At 39.6% G+C, this 27,209-nt stretch overlaps 1 protein-coding gene across 6 annotated transcripts in view; it reads left to right on the top strand.

The window, feature by feature from the left end:
• DMXL1 (Dmx like 1) overlaps positions 1–27,209 on the top strand; it is a 70,360-nt gene that overhangs the window by 22,283 nt on the left and 20,868 nt on the right. For 4 of the 6 annotated variants that reach the window (XM_060280147.1, XM_060280146.1, XM_035099581.2 and 1 more), the window contains exons 11-28: positions 859–1,103; positions 1,193–1,859; positions 1,998–2,119; positions 2,632–2,721; positions 4,613–4,715; positions 7,208–7,324; positions 8,314–8,535; positions 9,025–10,683; positions 11,945–12,055; positions 13,250–13,419; positions 14,958–15,055; positions 16,452–16,617; positions 17,564–17,816; positions 18,629–19,710; positions 22,284–22,475; positions 23,373–23,449; positions 24,244–24,371; positions 25,355–25,603. In XM_060280147.1, the coding sequence (XP_060136130.1) occupies positions 859–1,103; positions 1,193–1,859; positions 1,998–2,119; positions 2,632–2,721; positions 4,613–4,715; positions 7,208–7,324; positions 8,314–8,535; positions 9,025–10,683; positions 11,945–12,055; positions 13,250–13,419; positions 14,958–15,055; positions 16,452–16,617; positions 17,564–17,816; positions 18,629–19,710; positions 22,284–22,475; positions 23,373–23,449; positions 24,244–24,371; positions 25,355–25,603 (5,751 nt within the window). Of the gene's footprint in view, positions 1–858; positions 1,104–1,192; positions 1,860–1,997; positions 2,120–2,631; positions 2,722–4,612; positions 4,716–7,207; positions 7,325–8,313; positions 8,536–9,024; positions 10,684–11,944; positions 12,056–13,249; positions 13,420–14,957; positions 15,056–16,451; positions 16,618–17,563; positions 17,817–18,628; positions 19,711–22,283; positions 22,476–23,372; positions 23,450–24,243; positions 24,372–25,354; positions 25,604–26,054; positions 26,169–27,209 lie in introns of all 6 variants that reach the window. The other 2 variants (XM_035099584.2, XM_060280148.1) reach the window with 2 other exon arrangements.

The raw sequence follows: 27,209 nt of genomic DNA, 5'->3' as shown, positions 1-27,209 counted from the left end.
GAGAGGAAGGAGGAGTCCTGTTATGTGTGAATTGCAAAATTTTGGATTCTTTCCCTAAGTGCACAAGAGAGTTCACTGTCTGTGTAACTCTTAATCTTGAAGCCATTACCCCTAGATTTTGAATATTTTGTTTAAAGTGTTTTAAATCAGACATTACATTACCCACAGAACAAGAAATATCCCTCACGTGGACATTGCTTTGTTAGATAAACCAAATATGAAATATTTTTGAAAATAGTCATAGTAAATTATTGGCAGCCATAGAAAATTATTGATGGAGATATTGAACATGGATATTTGGCAAAGTGGTCTCATTCGCATGTCACTTGAAAAAAAAAGTTAAACTTAAATATGGTTTAAAGGTGACTGTCCAGCATGCAGGTGCACAAGGGGAAAAAAATAATAGCAAATTTACTCTCCCTTCTCCCACTGCTGCCATTACATCTGAACCTGGACTTGTGGCTTGTCTTTGCCAGACAAAGTCTGAGGTGTAAGTCAAGAACAAGTCTTAGTTACAGCTTGTGGGCTGATTGGAGAGCGTCAGCTCCAGGTCTTGGTTTGAACATAACTTTGATTTAACTCCCAGTATCACAGCAGGAGCAAAGGGTGACATGAAGTGGCAGCTATTTCCTCCCTGTTCACTTGCACACTGCACTTCACCTTTAAACCACAGTCAGACTTATTTGAGGTCTAAAGAGATCTGTGCTAGGTCAATGTATGGGTATAGGAGATGTCTGTTTCAACCTGCTAGAACTTTTTGAGTTCTAGAAAATGCTGTAAAACGTCACATTGCCTGTGACTGTAAGGATGGTTTCAGTGTGCAGATCTCTTGACAGTGACACTTTTTTTTCTCCCCAGAAACCGATGGCAATAGAGAAGACCAAAAAGGAAATCAAGAACTTGCTGGTGAAAAACCAGTTCCAAATTCAAGCTATATCCCCTTGTCATCTTCTGTTGTTGATCATGAGATTGAAGTACAGCTGTCGGAATGGAATAAAAATGCAGACATGTTGTTTAGTATTCATCCTATGGATGGGTCACTGTTAGTATGGCATGTAGATTGGCTAGATGAGTACCAGCCAGGCATGTTTCGCCAAGTACAGGTACTGTGGCTCTTCTGAATAAATTTTTTAAATAGTTTTGAGGTGTTCCACTTGACTCCAATGCTTCTCCATACCATTTCTGTTTTTAGGTATCGTTTGTCTCGAGGATTCCTGTGGCCTTCCCTACTGGTGATGCAAATTCGCTCTGCAAAAGTGTAGTGATGTACGCTTGTACAAAGAATGTGGATCTTGCTCTTCAACAAGGCAAACAGAAACCATCTAGCCTTGGGCGTTCCTGCTCAATGTTAATCTCTTCAGGCCATAGTAAATCAACCAACAGCTTAAAATTAAGCATCTTCACCCCAAATGTTATGATGATTTCCAAACATGCAGATGGTTCTCTAAACCAATGGCTGGTCAGCTTTGCAGAGGAATCGGCCTTTTCAGTTGTACTCAGTATTTCCCACAAATCAAGATATTGTGGTCATCGCTTCCATCTTAATGACTTGGCTTGCCATTCAGTACTTCCATTGCTACTTACAACTTCTCATCATAATGCAATAAGGACACCGGCTGTTGACAGCATTAAAGAGTCGTGTGATGTCTCACAATCAAGACTTCACGATGAAGGCACAGCAAGCACATCACAGGATCTCACTGCTGTTTACAGTGAACTCATCCTTTGGAGAGTTGATCCAGTTGGGCCATTATCTTTTTCTGGTGGAGTTTCTGAGCTTGCAAGAATTAATTCTCTTCATGTCTCTGCCTTTTCAAATGTGGCATGGCTGCCTACCCTTATACCCAGTTATTGCCTAGGTAAGTCCCTCCTATAAATAAATAAAATAAAGAACTTAGCAACAACTCATAATGATATCTGAATAAAACTGTGTGTAAATGTATCGGTACTCATTGATCTTTTTTTACCTAAATTTGACTGTTCATAATTGCCTTTAGGTGCATACTGTAATTCACCAAGTGCTTGCTTTGTTGCAAGTGATGGACAATATTTGAGACTGTATCAAGCTATAATAGATGCCAAAAAACTTCTCTGTGAACTATCAAATCCAGGAATTTCTGTAAGTAAAGGCCAATAGGCTTGTTAATTACATAATATCTTAACAGAAACATCACAGGGAGAGGATTAAACTCCTGCCACATGCATTAAATCTAGCTTGCCCTGTAGTTTAAAAAAGTATGACTACCGGTAATCTTTTTCAGGCTTGATAATGGAGATTTTTATGTTTTTGAGCTTTGCTTAGATAAGACATGGGGAAATCTGTGTCCCCCCCCTAAATGTTTCTGGAATCCAGTTCTAATCAACTCCACCTGGAATGATGGGAGTTGTAATCACAAAATATGTAGAGAACCACAGGTTCCCCATCCCTGACCCAGATTTAACAGAACAAAACTTGAATTGCCCTAAGGAATTCACAAAAATAAAAATTCTCACTCTTTGTTAAATAAAGCAGAAATACCTTTTCATAAAGTCCCACGTGATTACATTATATTAAGATTCAGGCAATGGTTTATGAGATATGACTGGATGTAATCTCAAAAATTGTAACTAATGACCTTTATAACTCTACAGAAATATGTTGGTGAAGTTTTTAACATCATAAGTCAACAATCCACAGCTAGACCAGGATGCATTGTAGAGTTGAATTCCATTACAGAGCTGGTAAGGCGCTTGCATTGTTTTGGGTGGAAACATCATTGTTTTATTTTATTCAAAAGAAATAACCTATTTTCTAGAAATAATATGCCTTCTGAAAAAAATGAACAAAATACTGTGTTTTCTCCTGCGGTTCCTAGAGGGCATTCCAAGACCTTCAGGGTTAGCTCATCCCAACCGAGGCCAGGCAGGGCCTAATCATTATGAGCCCATCCTGGGGAGGGAGAAAGGCCCTATCTGGCACTGTAAGAACAGGATCTTGGCTGAGGAATGGGGAGTGGCTTTGAAAAGATTGTCTTTTTATTTATTTTATGAGAAGGACTAACCTACCTTCTCACCACCAAACTGGCCGTAAGCACACTGCTTCCCAGCCTTGGCCCCCTCAGCTCAGTTCAGCAGGGAAGTGAAGAAGGGGAACTACAGTATCCTGCCAGGGTTGCGGTGAGTTTCCCAGTCATTGGCAGCTGGTCTGGGGAAAACTGGAATCTCTTTGCCCTCTCTAACTGGGTATGAGTCTATTAGCGTAAGTAGAACAGTACTCCCCCACCCTTCTCTGCCTAGAGTCAGGGGATGCTACTAACCAGTTGCCACCTTGCATAAAATTGCCTCAGACTTTATGAAAAGAAAGGTGTAGAGTTACAGAAAATTAGCCTGCCACATCCCCCGGCCACTCCAGAAAGTAGAATGGACACCACAGCAAGGAGATGGCTTGTCCGTGCCCAAGCAAACATTTCTACATCCTTTATACACAAAGCAGAACACATCACTTTGGCCAGGACTCCCCATCACTTCATTTGACCAGATGAGAACATTGGCGGCAAATACCCAAATCTTACACATAGTTTTTTCTAACCTTAAGTCCAGTTCATCTCATCTCTGTGTCAGTTGGTGGTGTTGTGCCAAATAACATTCAAACCAATGAATTCCTCTCCACCCCCAGCAGTCCTCACACTACGTGATACTTCCCTCTTTGGGATGAATATGCATTGATCCAGAAAAATGAATTGGTGAAAATAAGTTAGGTTTTTGGACGTTTTCTCTAATGTAGGAAGGAACTTTTATTACAGTCACAGACCAGCATAAGAAAAACATATAAATAGCAGTTAGCATTTAAACAGATAATTGTTAAAGCAAATAAGAACAAATAAACAGGCATAGGCTAAAACATGTGAATAGAATGCAAGATTAAACACGGATAATGGATGGATAAAAACTGGTCTTTAAAACAGTTAAGAACTTAAATACGCGCAGTTAAAACAACTATAAGAGATGAAACAAGGGGATACAGACTTCATTTAATCAGTAGTTTGATGAGGCTTTTACACAGCCTGTGTAGTTGCAAAGAAGATGAAACACATTGGAGAGGAGGAGGTGGCAGTGATGCTGAGGGAAGCCTATTATGAGTCATCCTTTCACACACACTATTGGCAGCACAGTGGTGAGTCAGTTTGAGACCCCTGGGTTATCTCGCCTTGTGACTCCAGACTGTAGTAGGAACAAGTCTGGTGGCTGCAACAGCTCATCATCTAGGAGGTTAGGGAGGCAGTATTACACCGGTGGAGGTGGAGCGGTATAGCCATTCCTGCTTTTATTCTACAGCTTATGGTAGCATTGGGCCACAAAGAAATAAAAGTAAGCATTATTACTGCTCTCGGGGCAGGTCCCCATCATAAGAGAAGCAACAGAAGCTGCAGATTCCTCTGCTCTAGTTCCACTTCACAGCTTTAGGGACTTCTCTTCCCTGATTTTTCTGTCACCTTCTCAGGGGCTAATCCACTCTTTGCCTCCTGAAAACGTGTTAAGCAAAGTATTGCATATTTTCAACATATTCTGTTTGAGACTATTAAATTTTAATTTGGGCAGAATGTTGTATTTTAATATGCTTTTTTTCATTTAGCGTGGTGGGAAAATGCAGCTACTTCACGTTTTCCAAGAAGATTTCATTTTGAATAATCATGCAAATAAACCGACTGAGAAAAACACCATGTTACCTGACTCTGGTAAAGCATATCTGTCTTTAGTAACTTCCCAATAAAATGGCATTATGACTGTGTAACAATTTGTGAAAATATGAAATCTAAAGCATTCTAGATTATAGTAAGAAAATGGGATTCCTGTCCTGTAAACAACATGCATCATCCTAGTATACTGTTAATGTTTTAGAGCAGTGGTTCCCAAACTTGCCCCCCTTGGACTACTTGAAGATTGCTGAAGGTCTTGGTGGACCACCTAACAATTTTTCTACCTGCTGCAAATTGTAATATGGTGTGCTGTTGCGGTATGGTTTTAATTGTCTTTTTATTTTAAAATTTAAACACCTTATAGATTCTGTTGAATGATAAGTGTTCTGAAATGACTGAATACTAACTTTTGGTTTTTTTGACAATTTACCTTGTATATCATGTTTCCTAAAATTCATTTTTAGTCTTTAAAAACAAAATAGTTTCACAAATGTTCATGTCCACAAGGCATATCTGCCAAAGATTTTCCATGCTAACCAATGCAGAAGGCCAAATGTTGCTAAGAGCCAAACTAAATGTCTTAATTACCTCTAAAGCAGGGTTTCTCAAACTGGTCAATGAGTTTCATTCAGGTGGTCTGTGTCTGGATTTGTAGTTGAAGATGGGAGACAGCACATCCATCCCATTTTTCATACTGATTGTTCATTGTATTTTATTGCTGCTTTTATTTCTTTTATTGTATTACAATTGAATTTTATTCTCCTCTCACTCTGCTGTGTATGTAAACCAGTTATTGTACTGGCTTTAGTTTAGAAAAACGTAATCTGAAATTCTGAATATGTAGTCCTTTTGTTCAGAAGCTGCTATTCTACAGTGCCAAATTGCCATGGCATATATAATCATTTGTACAGTGGTACCTCGACTTACGAAGACGATCCGTTCCGCGGCCGCCTTCGTAAATCGAGGTCTTCGCCTGTCGAAGCGCCACTTTCTGTGCATGCGCGAAGCGCGATTTCGCGCTTCTGCGCATGCGCCCACCGCGTGCACCACTTTGTGCAGGCACAGAACATGTGCGCAGCGAAAAGGCTTCCGGGCTTGTCGACTTCGGAAGTCAAAACCTTTGGAAGTCGAAGCGTTCGGTTGTCGAGGTACCACTGTATATGTATAAAGGGACTCATTGGATTGAATTTGAACAGCATTCCAGTCCCATGTTTAGAGTTGCATCTAGTTCAACCCTTAGTTCCAAGAACTCATGCATCATTAGAAAATTACATTTTAATTTTTTTTATTAGTGTGGCAAAAGTAAAGGAATTTTCAACAGAGCCACATTGGAGGAAGAGACTAAATCCCTAGCTGCTATCGCAGTGAAAATAATCCCTCCTACATATAGAAAAAGTCCCTTTTTTCACTTCTGGGAGCTTTTTTCCCTCAAAGCCAATTTGGGGTGGTTGTGTAATTATAAATGGCATTTCCGTGCGCTCTGGTTTCTGTCACAGTGTCCCATTGCACCAGAAGCAGTTTAGTCATGATGGCCATATGACCCGGAAAGCTGTCTGTGGACAATTGCCGGCTCCCTTGGCCTGAAAGCGAGATGAGCGCTGCAATGCCATAGTCGCCTTTGACTGGACTTAACCACCCAGGGGTCCTTTACCTTTATCTTTACCCAGGCTTCCTCAAGCTCGGCCCTCCAGATGTTTTGAGACTACAATCCCATCATCCCTGACCACTGGTCCTACTAGCTAGGGATCATGGGAGATGTAGGCCAAAAACATCTGGAGGGCCGAGTTTGAGGAAGCCTGCCTTTACCTAATCAGAATAGTGTTTCGGGAAGTAAAAGTTGAATCTTCCTTTCTTGTGCGCTGAGAACCTGATGAAAATCATTTATGCTCTTGTTATTATTTTTAATAATGTTTTTCCTAATAACATCTTTAATGTCACATCTTGTTTGGCTCTTAGCAACACAGCAATCAGTATGACTTACTCTGAACTAATTGTGCATAGAATTGTGACCTAAAACTCAATTTTTATTCTCTCTTATGAGATAATAAATCCCTTTGAAATGTATGGAACCAGGTGTGTCAGAGTGTCTGGCTTGTTAACTATTTTGTGTGTGTGTGTGTGTGTGTGTGTGTGTGTGTGTTGTATGAATGGCCACTGCTAATAAAAAAAGTAGCAAGATTAACACCATATTGTACTCCCATTACTCTGCACTCCCATTTCTTTCTGACTTTGTTCTCCACCCCCTCCAAATGTTTATATGTACTTACAACCCAGGATAACATTTCATGCATCTGATAAAGTGGACTGGATTCCATGAAAGCTTATGCCATACTAAATCTGTGTCAAAAACAGGATTCCTTAACAAGTACTGTAACAAACTCTGTAGTTTTTGATACAAAGGATGGTACTTCAAGTATATAAGTTGAATGTATACATGCCATAAAACAGAGGCACGAATGTTATCCAGTCAGTAGTTAACAACTGCTCAAATTATTGTCTACTAATAACTAAATCTGTCTACATTTTTGCAGGATATCAGAAAAATGGGTTTTCTGAAAAGTTCTATTTAATAGTAATTGAACATACTCAGAACTGTTCAATTTTACATATGTGGAAATTACATTTGAAGTCCATACCAGTCTCAGTAGGTAGGTACTTTATATTTGTAATGTAATTCAGACAACAAAACAAAGTAGATTTTAGCTTGTCAGTGATGCAGCAGCAGCAGCATGGCAAGAGGAAGGGAGGCGCACACAGAGAATTCTTGGAAAATGCAAACCAGGCCAATATTAGTAAAGTAAAACAAGTCATTTTCAGTCTGTTTGGGTCTGCCTAAAAAGCAATGGGTAGAATCCAGCCATGGGTAGTATTCAGTTAAAGTTAAACATATTGCATGTGCTTGATTTTAAGGAGGCAATTAAGCACACCTCCTCTTGAAAGTAACACTACTCAAAAGGGCTGAATCACATCCAGTGTTTGAGTGCCGCCTAATATTTTAAAAAGAGCCTTAAAAGGTGCTTCGTAGCACTAATTTGATCAATACAAATATGGCAGTTTGCAATGGTGTAAATAATCCAAAATGACTGCATTGTTCAATATGCTGCATTGTAGATAGTATAACATTTCTGGTACAAAAATGAATACATTACAGTTCTTAAATCATTTATCTTCAGACTATCATGTGAAGTATGTTAGTCTTGAAACAATTTGTTGTGGGCTACCCATTTTCCCGTATCTGAAAGAAGAAATCTTTCAACAGCGCCATTTGATCATTTGGCTATTATTGCTATGTGTGGCTTCAAGTTCACTATGTCTAGGGTCTGCCTATGTAGATCTTATGGGGATAGAATGTGACTGTTGCCCCTTGTTCAGTATTAAAATATAGTATACAGACTAATAAACCGTTACATAAATAGTTGTAACAGCTTGCGGATTCGTGAAGTCTTATAGTGGTAAGGGTAGTTTATGATAGCTGTTACATGACCCCGAGCTCACAAACATGTTAAACCCATTGAAAGAAAATAGGTCAACATCAATGCCAGGATTATGCTAGAATTTGAATACACAGGGTATAGATTTTTATTTTATTTTAAACTGCTTTTATAGTACATCTAGCTAAAATGTCGACTTTCTTTAGATGAAAGAATAGACTCCAGGGCATGTGAAGCAGCGTCTCAAGAAGAGCTTTATTCTTCTCCAGATCAAGAGAAGCTCCAGTCTTCCTTTTCCCAGAAATATCAAGCCTGCAAAGAGAACCTTCAAAGTACCAGCCAACTTACTCTTTCTTCAGAAATTGTCTATAGTCAAGAATTGAATTTACCAGAAGGAGTAGAGATTATAAGCATCAAACCATCAGCAGGTTTGTAATTTATTGGGGGGGGGAGGAGAATTGTGGGGGGTGGGTTGGATTAACTTTGGATTTACAGTGGTATCTTGGTTCTCGAACTTAATCTGTATCGGGAGTCTGTTCAACTCCCGAAACCGTTCAAAAATCAAGTCACAGCTTCTGATTGGCTACAGGAGCTTCCTGCACTCAATTGGAAGCTGCGGAAGCCGCATTGGACAGTTTGCTTCCGAAAAACGTTGACAAACCAGAACACTCACTTCTGGGTTTGTGGTGTTTGGGAGTCGATTTGTTCAGGAGCCAACCTTTTTCAAGTACCAAGGTACCACTCTATTTGTACTTCCTGATATCTGGTGGGGGGATCAGTTTAGAATTCTGTATTTTTCTTGTTATATTTTATTAAACTTGTTGATCATTTAATGCTGATCATCTCTAGGATATTTACAATATTTTAAAAAATATATTTATCTGGTATCCTAATGTTTTATTTCTTCCTAATTTCAGGTCACCTGAGTTCTTCTTCGATTTATCCTGTATGTCGTGCACCTTATCTTCTAGCAACTTTATGCTCAGATGGTAAGGTTAGGTTTTGGAGGTGCAGATTAGCAGTGGAATCAGGTGTGACTTCTGTAGCAGAGAGTATTACGAACAGTGGTATGTATATATGGGAAGAATGGCCATTACTAATAGAAGATGGACTTCTTAGCAGTAGTGCTCTTTTTGTGCCAGGCCAGGCTCTGGAAATCAGCTGTGCACATACAAATCGCCTAGCTGTGGCTTATAAGCGAACACCAACTGTAAACAGCCGTTCATCCCAAGACTTTTTGGTGACGGTTGGAATTTTTGAATGCGAATCTACAGGAGGCTCTTGTTGGATCCTGGAACAAACACTTCACTTAGATGAGCTAAACCCAACATTGGACTCTTTGGGTGTTGACAGCAGTTCAGTGATAGATGGAAATGAGAATTTAATACCTAGAACAAATCATATGGTTCACTTAGACTGGATGTCTAGAGAAGATGGCTCGCATATCCTAACAGTAGGCATTGGGGCAAAGCTGTATATGTTTGGTCAGCTGTCTGGGAAGATGCAAGAACAAAGTGGTAAGGAAATGCTCGTACTGCCTGTGTGGGAAAATGCTAAAACGTCATGTTCTTCTAGATTTATATTGCTAAGATGTGTGGATTTAGTTTCATCAGTGGAAGGCTCACCACCTTTACCTGTTTCTTTATCTTGGGTTCGTGATGGCATCCTCGTAGTTGGGATGGATTGCGAAATGCATGTTTATTCTCAGTGGCAGCCCCCTACAAAGCAAGAACCAGTTACTCTAGGCTCTTACAGTTGGAGTACACCATCCATAATAAGCTTAATGAAACAAAGTCAGTCATCTGGTGGTCACCCACCCAAGAGGACATTGACTAGATCCATGACAAGTCTCGCTCAGAAACTTAGTGGGAAACGAACTGTATATGATCTGTCCCTGGAGATGGAAGATTCTGGCCTCTTTGAAGCGGCTCATACATTATGCCCTACTTTACCTCAGTACCATCCTCTGCAGCTTTTGGAACTCATGGATCTAGGGAAAGTGCGCAGAGCAAAAGCCATCCTCTCTCATCTTGTGAAATGCATTGCTGGAGAAGTTATTGCCATCGACGATCCCGAGCATGAAAAGCGGTACCGTTCTCTCTCAATCTGTGCCAGTGGGAGCAGTACACGGGACCCCATGACGTTTAGCAAATGTACTATTACAGACTATACAGAAATAGACTCTGTTCCACCACTACCTTTATATGCATTGCTTGCCGCAGATGAGGAATGCTCATATACATCATGTACAGAGAAGTCTAATAACCAAAGAACCCTTAAGAAGCAAGAGGTGGCAGATGAAAACTATGACGATCTCTTTCAGAATCCCAATCTACATACAGATGATCTCACTATGTTTGAAGTAGATGAAGAAGATAAAAAGCCAAAGGTTATTGATCTTTCTCAGTACAGTCCAACTTACTTTGGACCAGAGCATGCTCAGGTTCTTTCGCGGCACTTGCTTCATTCTAGCTTGCCCGGTCTCACCAGAATGGAGCAGATGTCTTTGATGGCCTTGGTCGATACAATTGCCATTACCAGTACTGATATAGGAGAAAGCAGAGACAAAAGCAAGGGTGAGTTTTCTAATGATTTGTTTAAATGAAATATTCACCTTGTCAAAACTGTTTCAGAATTTCTATGTATGCTTGTTTAGATACTCATCTGATATGCTATATACTTAAAGTTCATAGTTAAACAAAGATTTAGAAATCTAATGATACCCTTTTGTAAGGGGAACAGACACCACTAGCAGAACGGAGTCCTCCTCTCCCTCTGTGCCCCAGAAAACTACTTGTGGGGAGAAGGTTGGGGACCCGGAGTAGATTTTGGGGCATGTGAACAGAGGCTGCAGGGGGCAGAGAAGAAGGGGACATTCTGTTGTGAGAATTGTGATTATGTGATGTTGAATGTGGCTCTTAGACTATAAACCTTTGAATACTTCCCTGGAATACAATGGAACTTGGTTTTGAGTTAACATATTTAGATTGCACTTTGAAATACAAAGGCCAATACTTTTATAATCCATTAGCTAGTGTTGCTAATAGTCACAGAATGTATCTGTTAATTTTGAAAGGCTTTGGAAGTCTATGAAATCTGAGGAACCAAAGTAGGTGAAACTTAATTCCACAGGCATAAAATAGAAAGGATTTAATTGGATTGATTTTGAAGGATACAGTGGTTTAGCATCATATTGGGATATAGTTCAACAATGGCAGCCCATGTAGGCTTCAGCCCTTTAGGAACCTTTTACACTTATTTTATATTTGTCAGGTCTTACACATGGTTGGTTGTTTGGTTTCAGAAGTTGCCTGCCACTGAAACACTTGCTTCGGCATATAACTTGATAGCTGCTCTCTGAGAATCAAAGAGCTCTGTGAATGAAATAGAGCAGTTACAGCTTTTGATTTAGTGATAGGTACTTAGAGATGAGGGAGAGAGTCATTCTCAGCTACCCAATGTTGTACCTGGACTGTATTATTTTGCAAATGTCTAACATTCATCTCCTTTGTATCCAGACTATATTCCTTCTGGATGTAATATGTAACGCAATTGCACACTGAAAAATACAACAATATAATTATGCAGGGCTTCAGCAATACTTTTTGCCCATGAGCAAATTAATGAGCACTATAATGGTCTACAGTATTAATTTACAATAGTTTTTGATTGCTAGTAAATCAGTTTTTACTGCACCCTGGTTTCCTGACATTATAAAATTGTCTAACCATGTGTTCCTAATGCGATTTAAATGATATGAAACAAGATGATGGGTGGAATGAATATCTACATTTTCCATGAAGAATTAAATTATATACACTGAACATTTAATCATAGGAGGAGAAACACTTGATGAATGTGGTTTAAAGTTTCTTTTGGCTGTACGTCTTCACTCTTTTATGACAACTTCGCTGCCGCCTGCTCACAGAGCCCAGCTCCTTCACCAAGGTAATGGTTTTCACTCTGCCTATATTATCAATTTTACATTATGTAGGGCAGGGGTCCCCAAACTACGGCCCCCGGGCCGGATGCGGCCCAATCGGCCTTCCAATCCGGCCCGCGACGACCCCCGCCGCCCGCTGCCGCCGCCCGCTCTCACGGCGCGCGGCGCAGCGACAATCAAAAAAATCGGCAAAAAATCGCCGAAAATCCTTTGTGCGCATGCGTACAGGCCTCTCCCGACCCGGAAGAGGTCATTTCTGGTGCACTTCCGGGTCGGGGTAGGCCCATACGCATGCGCACAAGCGATTTTCGGCTATTTTTTTCCGCCCGTGTGCGCATGCGCACGGGCGCGCACTCCCCCGCCCTCCGGCCCGCTGCGCGCGCACTCCCCTGCCGTCCGGCCCACCGCGCGGGCGGCGCGGCGGGCACCGGCCCGCCGCTCGGTAAGTCTGGGGACCCCTGATGTAGGGCAACATTTTTAGAAACAATTGATTTTGGGGGAAATGTTAGCCTTCGGGAGCTTTGTCATTGTGCTGTTGTAGGCTTTCATAGTTCTCCCCTGAGCAACTGGATTTCCTTTATATAATTGCACAACTAGGGCTGCCTGGACAATTGTTGTTTTGGCTTGCTTTGGGGCTCTTCATGTAATGCAGGTATATGGAACTTCAGACCCAGGGACCAGATGTGGCTCTCAAGGCCTCTTGGTTAGCCTCTAGGATTCTCCCCAAGTCATCTACCCTCTTCACTTCACATCCCCTCACTGGCACTGACTGCTTCATGCTTTTGCCTGACTGGAATGTGTCATTTTACTCTTAATAATGCCTCTTGTTTTCCTGAATGGAGTGATGTGGTCTGACTTTGTAGGCTATATTCTAGCTACCCCAAAGTAAGACTGTGGCCTTCAGACTGAAAAAAAGTTTTCCCACCCCTGATGTAAGGCTTATGGGGGCTTCATAGATATTGGCTTAATTCTGTGTTCAACTTAACAATCAAATCCCCACGTAACATATTTAGACTGGTAAATCTAACGTGCCTATTTGCAAAAAGCCAAATTATGTGATGTGGATCCTTTGGATGTTATCCTAAGATTTCCAAAGTCTTCTGAAACGTTGATCACAAGAAACAAAAAAGAAGCATTTAGCATGATAGCATGTTATAAACTATACAGCTGTAACAATATAATCTCTTTGAACAATTTAGGCTTATCTTCTAGTCATTTTGCCTGGGCGTTTCATTCAGTAGCAGGAGAAGAACTGCTAAACATGCTTCCTGCAATGCAAAAAAGTGATCCAACATGGTCAGAGCTCAGAGCTATGGGTGTAGGATGGTGGGTTCGAAATACCCATAGCTTACGCAGATGCATTGAGAAGGTAAATACTTTGATAGCATGTTGCTTTATGATTTTGGAATGTTCTTAAGCAAAAACGCCAGTGTTTTCAGTATGGGTAACTAAAACGTGTACTTTATTTATATTTTACCTTTTTAATAGGAAAAAGATAAGTAGATAAGAAAAGAAATATAAAAGACAAATGAACCAATCTAGACAAATTGAAAGGAAGCTTATTCCTGCAGTCATTGATAGTCTGAGAGGAGAAGGTGGCATTTAGCACCTTTACCAGTAAAGCCAATGGAAAGGGTCTTTCACACTCAGCCTTTTCTGCTAAATCAGGGGCAGGGAACTGAATCCAGCCAGCGAGCTAGATCCATGATTTTCAACAGGTGGACAGGTCCACCCACCTTTCTATCACCTGGCATTATATGATTCACCTTTAAAGCTGATTCAATTGTAAGCACACTCATAAGTGTTCTCCAATTCATTCATTCTTTTTTTGTAGCCTCTGCTTAATTTAAAGCTGGGACTGCAGCTGAAGAAAATCTTTTCAACTGTATTTTAAGTTCAGACCACATTTTCAAAGATCTCTGCCTGCATTTGACACTGAATTTAAATTTGTGGAACTTCAATGTGTAATGGTTGTATTTGGAAGGCCACACATGTGTGTTCACATCCTGCAAGTGAAAGACCAGGAGAAGTCCCTGAGTTTAACTTCTCCCTATTTTAAAAAGGGTTTCTTCTAATGTGAAAGGAGATTCCATAGTCAAGCAAACACTGATTTTCCTAGTTCAATCATTCCATACAGTGAAGGGAGTGGGGAGCCAAGTATGAGAATCTAAGCCTGTTCCTGATCTCTCTCCCTGGATTTTGAGAATGCATGAGGGGAGGGGTGGAAGGCGAAGTCCCATTGCACAAACTGATGTCCATTCTGTTCAGACATGGACAGTGTTGGCTACAAATAATTAATTCTCATTTACCATATGCATTGTACCACATGTTTTCAGGTGGCTTTTATGTTGTTACAAGACATCATTGTAGGAATTAATTTCAATTCATTTTAATAAGTCATTCAGTTCATACTATGTCCCTTAAAAAACCACCAGTGTCCTTCAGGTTTAATCTAAATATAAGATGAAGATTATTAAAAACATTGTTTTTAGAATCACCTGGCCTTGAGACATTTACAATAAGCAGAAGTTTATTTTGCTGATGGTTATGGTGCACTCTACAAAGTGCACTCTGTAAGGTGCTCAAACTCAGGACAAAAAGGAGAAATGTGCTAAGAGGAAGGCACGTTTGGCAAACCCTCACCATGATCAATTCCCACCTGGAAACCCATGTCCCCACTGTGAAAGGATGTGTGGATCCAGAATTAGCCTCCACAGTCACTTACAGACTCGCTGTTAATGTTCATGGCTATGAGTGATTTCAAAAAAAAGAAGACTTATAACAACGAGCAACACTGACATAAATGTTTTTTCCTTAACTCAAATATTATTGTTCAGTATTGCCTGCAGTCATCTAGATTGAAATGTATGAAATCTGTAATGCTTAGGTACACCATTATCTTTACAGGTCGCTAAAGCAGCCTTTCAAAGAAACAATGACCCTTTAGATGCGGCCATTTTTTACCTTGCAATGAAAAAGAAGGCTGTGATTTGGGGATTATACAGGTACAGATTTATAACTGGATTTAATTCAGTACATGTGGATAATTAGCTTGGTTACTTTTACTTTTTCTACTATCAATTTTTGAGGCTTCTGTGATTTCCAGTAGCTGTTCATTATTGATGTCATAGCACACCTGTTCTGCCAATAGCATCACAAATGCCAACTTGCAAGTGGGAGTCAAAAAACTCAGGTGCCTGAAATAGAACTTTAAATATTATGGCCCAAAACACAAAGTATGTTTTCTAGTCCCTCTCACAAAGACATTCAGGAGGGTGTAGTTCTATCCAACTTTAAGTTGGCGGCATAGGACCTTTCTTTAACAAGCCCTTTCTGGACCCTGGTATGTTGGATAAGTTTTGAGCAGTCATACTGGAGGTGTTAGATTCCTGTTGGCACCTGTGCCATTGATGCATGGTCTGCTTCAGGAATCTGTTCTGTCTCCCTTGTTGTTCAACATCTCTTGGTGTAACTACTGAGATAAGTCCTTTGAGGATTTTGCATGCAGATGACGTGCAGCTCTGTTATTCTTTTTCATCTATTACCAAGAAAGCTGTTGGGGTTCTAGCTGGTAGCTCTGAATTTACATCTTGTTCACCACTACTAAAGGGCCAAAGCCTGGAGCAGGTTTAAAACAGCAACAGCAACAGCAACAGCAACAGCAACAGCAACAACACTTAGGGCTAGGACTATCATAAAAATAGAGGAGAGACAGACAAAATTTGAGAATATAAATGGCTCTTTTTTAAACAACAGCAACTCAGAAAAATGGACTCTACAAAAAAGGGGGGGGGAAACACAGGGATTACTTAAAATACAGTACACGATAAACTGAGTTAGATCACCTCAGGGCCAGGAGGGAACTAGAAAGACTCACACCGAGGAGAAACATATAGACCACAATTGCAACTCGGAAACAAAAACAGGAATGATAGACAAAGACTAATGGTACAAAGTATCAGACAAGCAAATGTTGAAAACTAATTGCACACACTGCTTGAGCCACAGAAGACCCAACAGAGTACACTCAGCATCTACTTCACTCGAAGGCATGAATGAACTGATGATAGTTTAAGACTGAGTAAAATCCAGAAACTTATTTTGAAGCGAAACAGTGTTCCTTTCTTCATCCTCTAGGTGAGCTTGAGACCCACGAGAAAACATATTTGCATGCACATAGAAATTCCTTGCAGATAAGACCCAATGGTCCTATATTTTCCTTTTGTATAGAAATTATCAGAAGCAAGTTGAATTGCTGTTTGAACGTTGAGTAGGATCTACCCTATGATATTTGGATAATATGCTTACCAGTATCCCCCCCCCGCATGCTCCTGAACCAATCACTTACTTATTAGAATACATTCTGATTTAATCATGTGTATTAAATATTTGCATCTTCAGATCTTTAAATGACACTAAGATGACACAGTTCTTTGGACACAATTTTACTGAAGACAGATGGCGTAAAGCTGCATTGAAGAATGCTTTTTCGCTGCTAGGCAAACAACGCTTTGAACATTCTGCGGCGTTTTTCTTGTTGGCTGGTCACCTAAAAGATGCCGTTGAGGTAAGTAGATTGAAACTACCTTTTGAGACTAGTGATAAATATTTAGAACAGGGGCTATAATTATTACCATAATTATGTAATGTGCTGTTACAGGAAAATATTAGGCTTGAATTTTTAAGAGAAAAATGTCATTGGCTTGGCTTACTATGGTTAAAGATTTCAAATGCCTCTGTACTTGGAATCAAAGAAGGGACTGTGACATCATCTCCAACAGACATATGATTTTTCTCTTTAACCCAGTGTTCTACTCAGTTCAAAATGTGCATATTGATATTCATGTTTTCAAGTTAGTAACAAAAAATAACCTATTTCAAGGACTTAGCTACTACTGGCGTTGAGGTAATGAGACTAGGATTGTCTTTTTCTTTGACTCTTTTGTGTATATAACTTTGACACTTTGTATTCACTGTTCCCTGGTAATCAATGTACCACATTTGTAATAAATATTGATTACATTTAGATTTAGTGGGCACTCCCCAGTCTTCCACCAGTAAGAAAATTAAAAGCATCCCCTTCGATTTTCAACAAACTGCAATTGGTCATTTCATAGTTGTCTGAACAAGCCAATTTCAGGCTCTAGTTTCTGATTCTCGCTTTTGGAGATAAGCCATAATTCAACTAATTACAGTTCCAAATTCAGACAAAACAATAAACTGCAGTTAATTGAAAACGGAAGATGTAGGTAAGAAGAGTATTTATTGGAAAAAAATGGTTCTTAAGCCAGCTTTGCTTTTAATTAACTTGTCGGGTATTAGGTTGAATACTTTTCTGACATTACTGCAAAATATCAGCAGGTAGATTGTTTAGAAAGCTGTCCAGATAATGAGCTGTAATCAATCCAACATTTGTTTTCCATTTACATAGACGTTTCCTAAAACAAAACCCAATGGAGATACAAATTGACAGAAACAATTTTAAAATGTAATCCTGTGTTTGTTTCAAAAAGGTCTGCCTAGAGAAACTAAATGATATTCAATTGGCTCTTATAATAGCAAGACTTTATGAGCCAGAGTTTGAAGTATCTGGGACTTACAAATCAATTCTACAAAAGAGAATTCTGGGAAGCAAACATCATACTAAAGAGAGTCCATCAAGCACACATGCTGATCCTTTTCTTCGTAGTATGGCTTATTGGATTTTGGAGGATTATAGCCATGCTCTTGATACTCTTATAAGCCAACCCATTTTGGATGAGGAAGGTAAGCTGGGACACTTTATATATGTTCTTCATTAGGAAACATATAAAGAATCTATCATCTGAAGAAAATACCTTTCGAGTTTCTATCAGAAAAAAACAGCAAATAATTGCTATTCTGGTTCAGACTGGTAGTCCAGATGGACATTGTTCACAACAGTGAACGAACATTTAGCTGCATAATAAAAAAAATCTCTCAACAATGGAATAAGGGGAGAGTGGGCACCGTCAGAAAGAAAATCTGTCTCATTCTAGTTACCAAATGTGAGCTTTCAGTGATCATTATAGTGCTGATTCTCAGGTATGTTACTATGTATTTGAAAACCTTCACTTTGATATGATCATATCATTTGAAGTGTATCTGATAACCGTAGACATCTGCTATTTACTTTTTCTGTTTGACATGAACTTCTTTCTTCTGTAGAAACAATAATTTTTCAGAAATACAAATCAGTTCACATGGTCACAGTGGAGGATATGAGAAGAGAGCAAGAGTACATGAGTACAAAGTGCATGAATCCAAAGTTCTTACACATAATGATAAACCAATTTTTTATTGTTTGAAATGGAGACAATACTGAGCTAAATGAATTCATGATGTGATTCTTTTTATAAGGCAGATACAAATATAATTTTCTTATATGTTTTGAATATAAACCTTGGGGAGTCTACTGCACATTATAAACATGGTGTTGGGATAATATTACATTCAATTGTAGTTCCAGGGGATTTCTTGTATTAGAACTGGAAACGGTTGGGTTTTTTAATGAAATAAATAAATGATTAACAATAATCTCTGATGAAATGTCTTTACAGATGAAGGCAATGTGTCAAGATGTAACCCTTCAGTGTTCAATTTTTATAATTACCTAAGGACACATCCTCTCTTGTTGAGACGCCATTTTGGGTCTTCTGATTTATCTTCCACAAGGATTTGTGTAACAGGAGAAAATGGACTGGCAGATGAAATCAATTTAAGGGAAAGAAGATTGTTTTTTACAACTGCATATGCTCACTTAAAAACTGGCTGTCCCATGCTGGCTTTGGAAGTGTTATCAAAGATGCCCAAAGTGGTAAAAAAGTCAAAGCCTTTAGGAAGAACTTCTAGCTTAATGGACACTAGTAAAGGCTGCTCACCTTCTTCTCCAGGTCCACTGGAATCAAAAGATAACAAACCTTTCAGCCTTGACTGGTCACAACCTATCGTCAATGGTCTGGAATCATCTTCAGATGGGTCATCAGGTAAACATTCTAATTCTGCTCTTTTGTTCGACTGGAGTCAACCAAGCACAGTTTTCCAGGATGAGCCTTTTGAGCTAAAGTGGGACAGTGACAAAGATGACGAAAGTGAAGATTCTTGTATTGTAATGAAACCTTTGCAGAAGGAAGTGAGTGAGAAACCAAATGAAGTTAGTTCTAGCTATACAGAAACCTATAGTTCAGGTGCCGAAAATGAGGTTTTCACTTCATCAGAAGACATCATTTCTGCACAGCTGAAATTTAGGGCATGCTTGAAGATCCTTACAGTGGAGCTTCGTACATTATCTACCGGCTATGAAGTAGATGGTGGAAAATTACGATACCAGCTGTATCACTGGCTTGAAAGAGAAGTGGTAGCTCTTCAGAAAACCTGTTACTATAGTGTTGAAACAGAAGATCTTCAGCCAGGAATTAGCCCAGTAATGGATGAACCTTCATCAAATGAAATGGCCGAAGAACTATCAGACACACAGCAAAATGCACAGCAGAGAGAATACCTTCAGAGAAGACAGTGGCTTGTAAAATATCAATCACTTCTGCGAATGTTTCTAAGTTACTGTATCCTTCATGGTTCTCATGGTGGAGGCTTGGCATCTGTACGTATGGAACTGATTTTACTGCTTCAAGAATCTCAGCAGGTATGAAGTTTTCTCCTTGTAGTATAGATGTAGCATTAAAATATGAATAGTTGAGAGGAAAAGTATATTATTGGCAAAATATAATTATAGTGCCCATTAATGTATTTCTGGTTCAGTATGTAAAGATATCTCTGTAATTTCTTCTTCAAATAACACACGTCTAAATAGTTTTGCATCTACACATAAGTATTTAACTATCATACCTAGTATCCTCACAGCTCTTTAAGAACAGGGGAAGCAGAACATTCTCAGGATTGGCTTTGCAAGCCAAATTTGATCCACCTGCCAAATGTATCACTTTGCATGTCCCCCCCTTCCCATTTTAAATTCCCAATCTCAGGAGATTAGCAGGGGGGTATGGGGAGACTTGCACAGGCTTTAAGAAAGCCCCCGTGCTCCCATTTTAGCCAGAAATAGTAGCATGGGGACTGTATTAAAGCCCTTTCCAAAAGCCCTTTTTGAAGCACTCAACCGCTTCTCCTTTAAGTGAAGGGGGCAGCTGCATAAAACTGCCCTTTTGGGAAGTGCTTTAAGGCAGTCCTCACACTCCTGTTGCAGCTGACCCGGGAACATGAGGGGTGCCTTACATTACTTCACAAAAGGGCTGTTTGAAGCAGCTCACACACTTGTTCAGGTGGGTGGTAACTGGAGAGAGGGGGAGGGAAACTTTTTTTTCTCCCCACTGCTGCCACTGGTGCCCACCTGTTTCCAGAAGTACATGAATTGCTTTAAGCAGCATTTTTGAAAAGCACTTTAATCCTTGCTTATCAGCTAATAAGTGGAGATTAAAATCTTGCCTTGACTGTAGAATCCTGTTCCCTGCTGAACAGAAGTAGAAAGTATCTGTTTATCTGGTGATGTTAGCTGCTGGGTGGGTGAGCATGATTTGAGGGAAATGGCCAGCAAGCAAAATTGGACCCCCTGATGGGCAAAGATTGCCCTCCCGGCTAGAGATGCCTCACCCTTTTTAGGATAAAGACAGGAGCAGTTGTCATGTTGAAGCTTACTGAATTATAAGTGAGGTTGTGTGTCATGTGACATTTCCCATTGTTGCAACATATGGCTGACCTCCATGGCACAATAATCAACTCATTTTCTCATTTCAGACATGCTTTTTCTGTTTATTGCACTGTCACTTTGTTTACAAAGTATACAAATATAAGCAACAGTTTACTGGGACTAGTTCCTTCAGGTTGCTGAACTGGTTTGGCAATCTTCCTGCTGGATCTTCAGCTTCCCACTGTTGTGTATGTTGTGTATGCATTCAGTAGCTCCAAGAGCACAAATTTTTCCTCTATTTACTCTACTTCCATCTGCAATACTAGATATTCAGCCATTAATTGGGGGGGGCACATTTTTCAATATCGATCTGCACAGCAGCAAAGCAGGAATAACTTCAGTTTTCTGCAAAAATACACACGTCTGAGTAATAAAGGATGCTGTCAGAAGTACCATTATATCACACATGCATTATATCTATACATATGGACTGAACTATAAAAATCACAGATTCGGGGGGGGGGGTTCCTGTGATTTCTAAAGGATCTGTTCTCATTCTCCCTTTTCAAATTCCTCCTTTGAGGAAAATAAGGTTTGGAATCTCGGTTTAACCTCCCATCTCTCATCCCCTTCCTCAAAAAACTACTTGGAAACTGGCAGCTCAATCCTCTACAGTCTACTCACAACTCAGGCCCATTGATTTCAGTTGGACTTACTCCCAGATAGATGAATTGTAATCTTAAAGAGTGACATGGAGGACTACCTTAGCAAAAAGATAAAAATACAACAAGAGAGAAGCTAAGGCAGTCACAGCAAAATTGCATAATTGGAGGACATTAAATGGTAAAGGGAGATAAACCACCAAAAAGAGGAAGCAGTGAATCTACTCCCAAATTACTCTGAATAGGTAACCATTGACAAAGGTGCACATGCTCTTATATGAGAGAGAAAATGATTCTGAAACTGCTACTCACTCCTGCACCACATGGCACCGAATTTCCCAAGAGAAACATGCTCCATGCAACATTCATTGATGTGTGTGGACACAAACTGGCAATTTAGCTTAACACATTTACTGGTGTTGCAATGCCTAAAACGTAATAGGAGCCAGCTTGAGGCAGAATTTCCTGAAACCAGAACTAGAGAGAGCCCTCCAGCTCAGGTCGCTGTAGTCATTTGTTGGAGCTGGGGCTTAAATCGAAACTTCGGGGTGCAGCAGGTGAAAGTTTTGCTGATCAGACATGAATCATAAATTAGCCAGGCCAATTCAGAAACCTTATGTTCCCTGCCCAATCACAAGGCCACTTTCGAAACATCGCTTATTTAAGAGGGCAATTAATTTGCCAGGCTGGTCACCACCTTATATAATAATATACTGGATTACTGTTTTCCTTTAGCTTTGAGTAATTTTTGAGAGGGAAGAGGCAAACCATTAACATTATCACTTCAAGTGTGTATACGTATCATCGGTAAGAATTTCGTAAGAAGGAAACAATCACTGTTAATAACCCATGCTAGTATTTACAGGAATTCAGCTATTAAAATATGCTTTCTATTATTCTCCCCTGCCCAAGGAACTGTTGCTTCATTTGCCTACTAATACCGTATCTGAGCAGAGTTCAATACCACTTCTGTTTGCCTGTACTGCAAGTGCCAAAACTGTGGTAGCCAATCCTTTGCTGCATCTTAGTAACCTGACTCATGACATACTACATGCTATAGTAAACCTTCATGCGCCTCCCAATCCAGATGTACAAAATCATAAGGCAAGTATTATCACAAGTAACTTTCTTTTTTGTCTTTGAATAAGTCTTTCTTTTAAAAAGAAATGAAAATATGGTGGGATTCAACTAAGTTGCTGCACAAGCAGAACATGGTCCACTTGCGCAACAGAACTTTCTTCTGTTTACGCATACAGTGGTACCTCGGTTTATGAACACAATTGGTTCCGGAAGTCTGTTCATAAACTGAAGCGTTCATAAACTGAAGCGAACTTTCCCATTGAAAGTAATGGAAAGTGGATTAATCCGTTCCAGACGGGTCCGCGAAGTACTTAAACTGAAGCGTTCATAAACTGAAACATGGGTGTAATTGGTTCCGGAAGTCTGTTCATAAACTGAAGCGTTCATAAACTGAAGCGAACTTTCCCATTGAAAGTAATGGAAAGTGGATTAATCCGTTCCAGACGGGTCCGCGAAGTACTTAAACTGAAGCGTTCATAAACTGAAACATGGGTGTAATTGGTTCCGGAAGTCTGTTCATAAACTGAAGCGTTCATAAACTGAAGCGAACTTTCCCATTAAAAGTAATGGAAAGTGAATTAATCCGTTCCAGATGGTTCCGCGGCGTTCATAAACCGAAAATTCATAAACCGAGGTGTTCATAAACCGAGGTTCCACTGTACTGCACTAAATGCTATGTTGCATTTCACCCATTTATATCTACACACATGTATTATCTGGCACAAAAGTCTGCCCTTGGTAATTAAGGCCACACTGGTGCAAGTGTGTTTTGTTCATTTTTTAAATAGATGCTGGCACATCATGTCATGTGACATACTGTGTTTGACTTGATAATTTGATTCTGGAAACGAGAGGTTCCAACATTACATAAACAACAATTCTTGCCTGATGTATAATGTGTCCTCTAAAACTTTCTTCCAGATCCATGTAATGCATACATTAGCTGCATCTCTGTCAGCTTGCATATACCAGTCTCTCTGTGGTGGTCACAGCTACAGGTAATGATCTTTAAAATAAATGAATGTGAGCTTTGATGTTCAGCGAGAGAAATAATTCCCTATTTGCAGTCCTACTTAAGGTATAATAATACACAAAACTTTCCCCCCAGCCTCTGCCTCTGTATGTATTCTATGATAAAAGGTTACGTTGTTCTGTGGTCTTTTGAAGTAGTAGATGTAAATGGACAAACTTAATTACATCTCTTATTTAACATCACTATAGCTACTTATGGTAAGATAATCATTCAGTCCTTTTTACTATTCATACCTTCTGGAGATGTAAGTTACAGACCCCAGAGTCCACCCTTTTATATTCTTTGCTTGTGACTCTGTAACCAGGTGGGTAGTAGGGGTAGAGTGGTATAACAATCTTTGATTAAACCAGCACACAAAATTTGAGCATAACTACAAACTACGGCGTAAAACAAGATTCACCAACCAACTTCAAACCATGGTGTATGATCCTGGCTTGCTTACCTCAAACCATGGTAGCGATCCTGGTTGAGTTTGATGGAAAAGGAAACTAGACTTAAGCTAAACAAACTGTAGTTTAGCATTATATGAACTGGGTTTGTAGGTTGAAAGACACTCTAAAACAGGCCTGAGCAAACTCGGCCCTCCAGATGTTTTGGGACCACAATTCCCACCATCCCTGACCACTGGTCCTGTTAGCTAGGGATCATGGGAGTTGTCCCAAGTTTGCCTATGCCTGTTCTGCAAGAATAAAAGAAGTGCCATGATTAATAGAAATAGTGGCTTAATTTAATTTAATTTTAACTTTTCTTTTTAAATAGCTCATTACAAGCAAACCAATTCACTGGAACTGTTTACCAAACACTGCTGCTTTCTCACCGGCATTCCTTAAGGACAGCAAGCTTAGATGAAACAGTCACTCCCAATACTGTACCCTCTCAGTGGCCAGGTAGTAATGATTGATTTTATTCTTATCTAGCTTTCTTGACAATAATCAATGCTGTTCTTTTTGTGTTTATTTAAACAATATATACTGTATAACTACAATTGTCTCTGAAAGGTCTCCAAAAAAATAGAGAAAGGGTAAAAATCACTTAAAACTACAAAATCAGACTTCAATTGAAATGCCTACTGGAAGAAAAACATATTCAGTTGGTGCCAGAATGTGAACAGCAGGAGGCCGCTTCCCCAAAATTGGGGCTACAGGACTGAACACACAGCTCCTGGTGGATACAAGACTTATATCTGAGCCATGGGGGTCTACTTTCAATGATTCCCGCAAATACCTTAGGGCAGGAAAATAAGGAATTAGGTGGTCTTTGAGGTAACCTGGGCCCAAGTTGTTAAGGGCCTTGTAAATTAATACAGGAATCTTGAACTTGACACAGTAGCATATGAATAGCCAGTACAAGCAATCGCCGGAGTTATGTGCTGGTGATTAACTGTCCCCATCAACAATCCAGCTGCAGCGTTTTGCATTAACTGGAGCTTCCACAGCAGGCCCAAGGGTGCATTGCATTAATCAAGCCTTGAGACGGTACTATGGCATGAATTACCATAGCCAGACTAGCCCTATCCAAAAATGCCATAGTTCATGTACCAGCGGCAGCTGGTAAAAAGTCACTGCTAGCCACTGAGGGTAACTGAGCTTCCAAGAACACCCCAAAACTCTGATTCTTTTAAGTGCATTCTGGGGAACAGGCCTATTCCTAAGGATGCATTGATGTACTGTAGTTTCAGTTGAAAAAACTACATTTTTACACCATTATACTCAGTTGGTTTGGGTGGGCTACAGCCATTGCTGCACAAATAACGAATAAACACCCTAAATAGCTCACAGTAAGTTTACTATTGTCTCTCTGGAGAAAATTGTTTTATTTTGTGTATGTCTGTGTGTGTTTAAAAACTAGGTAGTGCTTTTTTTCTTTCTAGGTATAATGGCTTTAATACAGTTATTAAATCATACCGGAGAAGAAGCGCAATCTGGGATCACAGTTTTGCTGTGTGAAATTTTGACAGCAGTCTACCTTAGCCTCTTCATCCATGGTCTAGCCACGCATTCCAGCAATGAGCTGTTCAGAATTGTGGCCCATCCTCTTAATGACAAAATGTGGTTTGCTGTCTTTGGTGGAGGAGCAAAGATCCCAAAGAAAGGGCAGGTTCAACAAACATCAAAGATGGGTTAGTTTGCTCTTTATTTTCTTTACATATAAAACTTTTGTTAACCCTGTTCCTTCCTGTTCCTGCTGCATAAACTGGCTAGGCCGTCTGGCACTGTCTTTCCTCATATCTGCCATAGTTAAATTAAGTAAATAAATAACTGCTTTAATCCTGTGTAGTTCTTACATGGAAGTAGCAGAGCTTGGTTCTACAGTAAGCATACATTGGTTTGTGCTGTAAATACTTCTAATGTAACTGAAATAGCAATTTCATACCTTACATGTGAAATTAATCAAACAGTTCTAGGTGTTCCAGTATTTGATAGTCTAAAACTGATTTTCTATGCAGCCTATTAAATGCCAGTTTAAAAATATAGCCATGATATTTAAATGATTGGTGAATAATTTATTTTTGTTTGATGTAGCCATATTCCTTTACTCTAAGAGCAGCCTATGTTTTCTCTTTTTGGCAGGTAGGCACTTCCCTATGCCTAGCCCACACCAGGTAGTAGTATTCTCCATGGAATGTGTGGGGTTTACCAAATCTCTAACAGCCATCAGTACTCATAGTCCTACCAAACCTGCAGGCAAGATACTAGCTTCAGTCTTAGGCTTTTAAATCCAGTGCTGATATGTGCTCTTGCACATGTAGGAATAAAGATACAAAGAAAAATTTCTGTTTGTAAGTCATGACCTCAGGTTTTTATTGTGTTTTATTTCTATCATGTTAACTATATGAATTGGAGTTGAAAATTAAAACAAAAAACACCACCACATTGGTCCTTTATACATTTGGAACAATCCCTTCTAAATCTGTTTTAAATAACTTCATTATTGAAGGAAGAACATGGCTTGCAATTACCAGAAATATTTCCAATACATTTTTTTTTTTGCTCATGAGGACTGCTTGTTTTGTGTCACATGACCATGCATATGGCTGTGGATTTCTTACTGTTAATTTAGCATATAAAAGCCGCCTTTAGTTCATAGCAAAATCAAATTCAGTCTCCATCAAAGATTGTTGTAGGGTAATAATATAAATGTAAACCTTGGTGTCTACAGATCCTCTGGTAATGTGACCTGCTTAACATTTCATTTTGGCTGATTTATAATTTGGTTTGTGATTGGCATAGGCGACACAAAATTGCCTTGGCAGAGAGGAGTTTATTTAAACATCATCATCCACATATCCTGCTTATTTGACCACAGCAAAATGCTGCTTTGTATTCAAATGTCAACATATAATCCATTATAGATAATTTTCAATTACATCAAACAAATGATTCTGAGGAATAGCTCATGGTTCAGTTGGTAGAGCATGAGACTTCATCTCGGGGTCATGGGTGTGAGCCCCACACTGGGTGAAAGATTCCTGTAGAGATGATCCTCGTGGTCCCTTCCAACTCGATGATTCTATTATCTATAACCTACAGTAAACTTGTGTGGTATGCAGATTAGATACGAGTGGTGTCAACTCTTAGATTCTGAAGGATTCTGATAATGGATTCCTTTGTGGCTTTAGGGTAAAATCTATAGCTCTTTTCATCTGTGAATGTACTTGGAAGTAAGCAAAACCGACTTCAGTAGAACTTGCATCCAAGTACGTATTTTAGGATTAACTGCTTTTC

Source organism: Zootoca vivipara, chromosome 11 (assembly GCF_963506605.1).
Source record: "Zootoca vivipara chromosome 11, rZooViv1.1, whole genome shotgun sequence".
NCBI classification, from domain to species: domain Eukaryota; kingdom Metazoa; phylum Chordata; class Lepidosauria; order Squamata; family Lacertidae; genus Zootoca; species Zootoca vivipara.
The sequence above is the reverse complement of the archived record's forward strand: the minus strand, read 5'-3'. Positions and strand labels throughout refer to the sequence as shown.